Source organism: Phodopus roborovskii, unplaced genomic scaffold (assembly GCF_943737965.1).
Source record: "Phodopus roborovskii unplaced genomic scaffold, PHOROB, whole genome shotgun sequence".
NCBI lineage: Eukaryota > Metazoa > Chordata > Mammalia > Rodentia > Cricetidae > Phodopus > Phodopus roborovskii.
The window spans coordinates 49,733,795-49,738,828 of NW_026126407.1; the positions used below are offsets into that span (position 1 = coordinate 49,733,795).

General features: G+C 53.8%; 1 protein-coding gene across 1 annotated transcript; it reads left to right on the forward strand.

Moving 5' to 3' along the window:
* The first annotated feature begins 354 nt into the window (after positions 1-354).
* Positions 355-4,510, forward strand: Prss22 (serine protease 22). The gene is made up of 5 exons (XM_051181266.1): positions 355-509; positions 1,642-1,813; positions 1,957-2,234; positions 3,355-3,512; positions 4,022-4,510. Exons 1-5 carry the CDS (start codon positions 389-391, stop codon positions 4,226-4,228), a joined length of 936 nt encoding a protein of 311 aa, XP_051037223.1. The 5' UTR covers positions 355-388; the 3' UTR covers positions 4,229-4,510.
* Positions 4,511-5,034: the final 524 nt, after the last annotated feature.

The window sequence follows — 5,034 nt, forward strand, 5'->3', positions numbered from 1 at the left end:
GCTATAGCCACTCCAGGCTGAACCACTTTTTACCCCAAATGCTCTGTAAGCTGCAGGATCTCTGTTTACCTGGACAGTCAATGAAAAAGCCAGACCCTAGAGAGTCAGCAAGTTTTCACAGGACCTCTACAGAATACACCCTGGGCATGGAGCCAGAGCCCGAGTCTCCCATCCAGTCACTGCCCCTAGGCCCAGTAACAGGTTGCTTCCTCCTGGCAGCCCCACCTCCTCCCTGACCCACAGTCTGGGTGGCCCAGTCACCAGCTGGGGGACTGGTTCAACAGCATTCCTCCTCACGGGATAAAACCTGGGGCGACCTGTAGGGAGCTACACACTACAGCCACCAGCCCTGCCAGTCCCAACTAGCACAGCCCTTAGGTCCTTAGAGATGGCCAGCAGCTTGGCTGGTGCTCCACCCCTACCAGCCACGGTGATTTCCAGACCTCCCCCAGCACTGGGTGGGAACCAGTTCAGGATTGTAGTCTTTCTGGTGCTTCTGACTGCCACAGGTGAGCCTCGAGGCCTGCTGCTCCTCCCCTCCTCCTCTCTTTCCTCCTCCTTCCTGCCCATAGTCCCTCCTCCTTGCCTGCCTCTTGACTTAGCACCTTCCCTTGAGTTTGCTCTCTCCTCTTTCCATTGTTCCCTTCCATCTCCCTGAGCACCTGTCTCTGTCCCCTGCCTCTGCCATGCTGTTTGGCTCCATGCCCCGAGCCTCAGTTTCCCTAGCAGCTATGAGGATTGGATGTGGGTGAGTGCTCCGTTGCAGTGCTAGTCCAGGAACTCCTTTCTCACCCTAGTGGGTCATCATCCCTGCCACTCCCCTTTGCCCTCCCTCTTCCGTTTCCTCCTCCATGGTTTCTATTGCTTCTTCTGTTCTGGAAGAGAACAACTGCCCAGGCTTTCGTGGGGGCTGGAGAGAAAACCTGGGTGCTGGGTGTGTGTGTGTCCTAAGCTATCTGCCTATTTTTAGGAAGGTGGAGAAAATACCGGAGGGCTGGGAGGTAGGGAGGGTCAGAAGATATTTGTCCCAAGCAGGAGGTACCTGTGGTGTGTTGGGGGGGTGGGGTGGGGGGAGGTGATGGGGGCAGGGAACAGTGCTGAGGGCCCAGGATGTGTCTGTTTGAGAGGCGAGTGATGCTCTGGGCATGGGATGCAGGGTTCCTCACCACTGGGCCTGACTCTCTTTCCTATCTTGCCCTCAGCTACCTTCAGTGCTGCCCTTATTCCTGGTGAGTGTGAGCAGGTGGGGTGGGGGGTACAGGCAATCTCTGTATGTCACTCTGTGGTATAGGTCAGAAGTGGGGACTGTGGTCAGAGGGCAGCTGAAGTTGAAGAGGAAGGAGAACAGGGAAGAAGAGCTTGGGGGCCGGGTATAGGAAAGCTGATGGACCTAGAGGAGGGAAGGCCTGTAGGACAGAAGGGTAAGAGCCAAGAGAACCAAAGAAATCAAGTCTAAGGGGGTGGGAGGGAAGGCCAGCAAATGGTGGAGAAAGTGAAGTAGGTAAAGGGGACAGGGACAGGGACTCACCCTGCAGTAGTTACAGTGCTGGGCTGGGGCACAGGCTTGAGAGCTTGGAGGGTTTAGAGGTCAGAAGTCACTTGTGTCTGCTGAATGACAGGAAATTCCATCCCTTCTGCCAGTGTCCCCAGACTGTGGGAAGCCTCAGCAGCTGAACCGCATCGTGGGAGGTGAGGACAGCATGGATGCCCAGTGGCCTTGGATTGTTAGCATCCTCAAGAATGGCTCCCATCACTGTGCAGGCTCCCTTCTCACCAACCGCTGGGTGGTCACTGCTGCACACTGCTTCAAGAAGTATGTGAAACCAGGCTTGCTCTTCACTCTCCAGGACCCATTCATGCTTCCTGCCTTAGGGTCTGGGCTGTCCAGGCCATTCAGGGATCTTGGTTACCACTGTAACCAGACATTGACATCTCCCTCTTCCCCTTTCCTTGCAGCAGTGTGGACAAGCCATCTCTGTTCTCAATATTGTTGGGGGCCTGGCAGCTGGAAAACCCAGGCCCAAGGTCCCAGCAAGTGGGTATTGCTTGGGTGCTGCCCCACCCCAGGTATTCTTGGAAGGAGGGAACCCGTGCAGACATCGCCCTGGTGCGCCTGGAACACCCCATCCAGTTCTCTGAGCGGATCCTGCCCATTTGCCTGCCTGACTCCTCTGTCCAGCTCCCTCCCAACACTGACTGCTGGATTGCAGGCTGGGGAAGCATCCGTGATGGAGGTGTGGTTCCCTGGTTCCCCTCTAACTCAAGGAGATTGGGGATTGCTAGAGACAGAGGGTGGATGCCACTTAGGTACAGATACCAGGGTAGGAGAGGGTAGAAGCCATGTGTACATTATAGAGACAGCAAAAGTTGAGTAGGGAACCAGAGAAGTGAAGTCACAAAAGCTCAACTGTCAAGTTTAGGTCATCTCTAGTTGAAAGGACTCTTTGGCTATCTTTTAAAGCAACAATAGTAACGGCAACAACAAAAAAGGAAGGGAGAAAAAGCCATGGGTGGTGGCCCACACCTTTAATGCCAGCCTGGTCTACAGAGTGAGTTCCAGGACAGTCAGGAGAGAGAAAAGGGGGTGAGGGTATTGGCAAAGTTATTGACACAACAATGGGTAGAAGTGGAGGGAGGGGGTGGCAAGATGGAAATGTGATCGGTGCTGCGATTTCCAAATGGGAACAGTCACCCCTGGTGGCAGCATCTCTGAATTGCAAGCAAAATTCCCAGGAGGAAATGTAGTCCCATCTCCATAAAGCACAATTTTCAAACCAATGCTATCTATAATCGCAAACCAGATGAAAGACAGAGGTAGAGAGAAGCAAAAGAAAGGCAGATGGTAGCTAGAACGACAGAGCCTGGGGTAGTCCAAACAAACAGAAATGATCTAGTAATGATAACAGCACAGACCAGGAAGGAGAAACTGGGTTTAGACAACAGGTAAACAGAGCCTTAACCTGGGCCCAGAAGAATTGCTCAGGCATGGGCAGACTCTGGAACTTTGCAGTTGCAGCCTTTTCTTGGGGGTCTACAGCTTAACTCCGGGAGGGTGTGGGACTGATGGAATTTAGAACACAGGGAATACCGGATTCACTGCCCTTTCTGGAAAACAAGAGTGGAGCCTAGAAGCACCGTTCTGTTGTGCGCCCTCAGTGGGTGTCAGGGAACTTACTGAAGACACAGGATCCATGTTTGAATTCAGTGGGTCAACAGGTGGAGAGCCTGGGCTTGGGGTTTCCCTAACACACCTTGGGAGGCTCAGTAGAGCTGATCTGTTTACCTTTGAGAAATGCTGCTGGGTGAATAGAGGGAACTTGCTGAGCACTGGGCCGACTCTCCTTCTGTTCCCAGTGCCCCTGCCCCAGCCGCAGACCCTTCAGAAGCTGAAGGTACCCATCATCGACTCAGAACTCTGCAAACGCTTATACTGGCGGGGTGCGGAGCAGGAAGCCATCACTGAGGACATGCTGTGTGCTGGTTACCTGGAAGGAGAGCGGGATGCCTGTCTGGTGAGAGCCCACCCTTTGTCCACCCCAACTGGGAGGCTCAAAAGCTCCTCCTCAGAATCTCCTGAGGGACATCCTCTCCCGTTTCTGCCTGGGCCCCTTTAGCCTGGCTATGTCGTTAATTTTCTTGTTTACAAAAAGGGTTGTGTACAGAACACCTCAGTTGTAATCTTCAGCTCGGAGCTGGTATTCTGAGGAGCGTCTGCTGGTTCAGAACCCTTGTCCTCTGGCGCCAGGCTCCTGACTGAATGAGAATAATAGGATGGTGTAGTTAGACTTGAGGTGGCCAGCACGCGGCCCGGCTGCCAATTGCCAATTGGCATAAGGCTTTCTGAGCCTGTAAAACAGAAGTGGCCTCATCTTCTGCTCCTTGAGGGGAGTACACGCCACCGGAAGTGGTTCTGTTCTGAAGGCCCGTTCTTCCAGGGCCTCCGCAGACTGCAGTCTCCAAGGACCTGGGTGCTGCACACTGCCTGCCAGTGTGGATGCCTGACTTCCCTTCTTCTCTGCAGGGCGACTCTGGGGGTCCCTTGATGTGCCAGGTAGATGACGCCTGGATACTGACTGGCATTATCAGCTGGGGAGAAGGCTGTGCGGAGCGCAACCGGCCTGGTGTCTACACTAGCCTCCTGGCTCACCGCTCCTGGGTGCAGAGGATTGTGCAAGGGGTGCAGCTGCACGGGCACTTGGCGGACAGTGGGGACACCGGGAGCTCCTAAATTGGGATCTGAAGATGAACAGCCTCTTGCTGGTCTCTCTGCTGTAAATATGTCTTCTACCTCCGGGGGGCGCCAGCGGCTTACACGGAGAGCAGGAGCAGGGAACTCCCAATTGAGGCTGGGGTGTGTGTGTGTGTGTGTGTGTGTGTGTGTGTGTGTGTGTGTGTGTGTGTGTGTGTGTGTGTGTGTGTGTGTGTATGTGTGTGTGTGCTAATGATTTTTTACAGTTATTTGTAACCATGCCATATATTTATTCCAGTTTCAATAAATTATTTATTCCCAGTTCTTGTTTTCCCCCCATATACGGGGACGCTGACCCAAGAATCCAGTTGGGACAAAAATGTTGGTGTGAAGTTGTACCTAGGCCTGGCCCACAGCTCCAGCTCGGACCCTTGGCCTATCCTTGCTCTTGTTAGCCTTTTCTCTGAGGCAGCAGGTAGGAAGGAGGCAGGAGACTGTGGCCTGAGGACCTGGCTGTGATTACTGAGGAATGCAGGGTTGGGGTCCCCACTAAAACAGGGCTAGGAGAAGCTTATTTCTCTGGGAATGGGGATTAGCTCATCTTGAGGCCAGATTGGGCCTCTCCAGCAAGACTCAGAGTGAGCTGTACTTGAAGCAAACTGTCTGGGCCAGCCTCTATCAGACATAGCCTCCCTGATTTGGGTGAGCACCTACACCTGTGCAGCTGATTCATCCGTGACTGTCCACTGACTCCATAAATTCCTCTTCACCAAGGAGGTTCAAAACACTCAGGCAGCAGGCTTGAGTCACCTCGCCTGTCCCCTTGGGGGATGGAGGAGTATGAT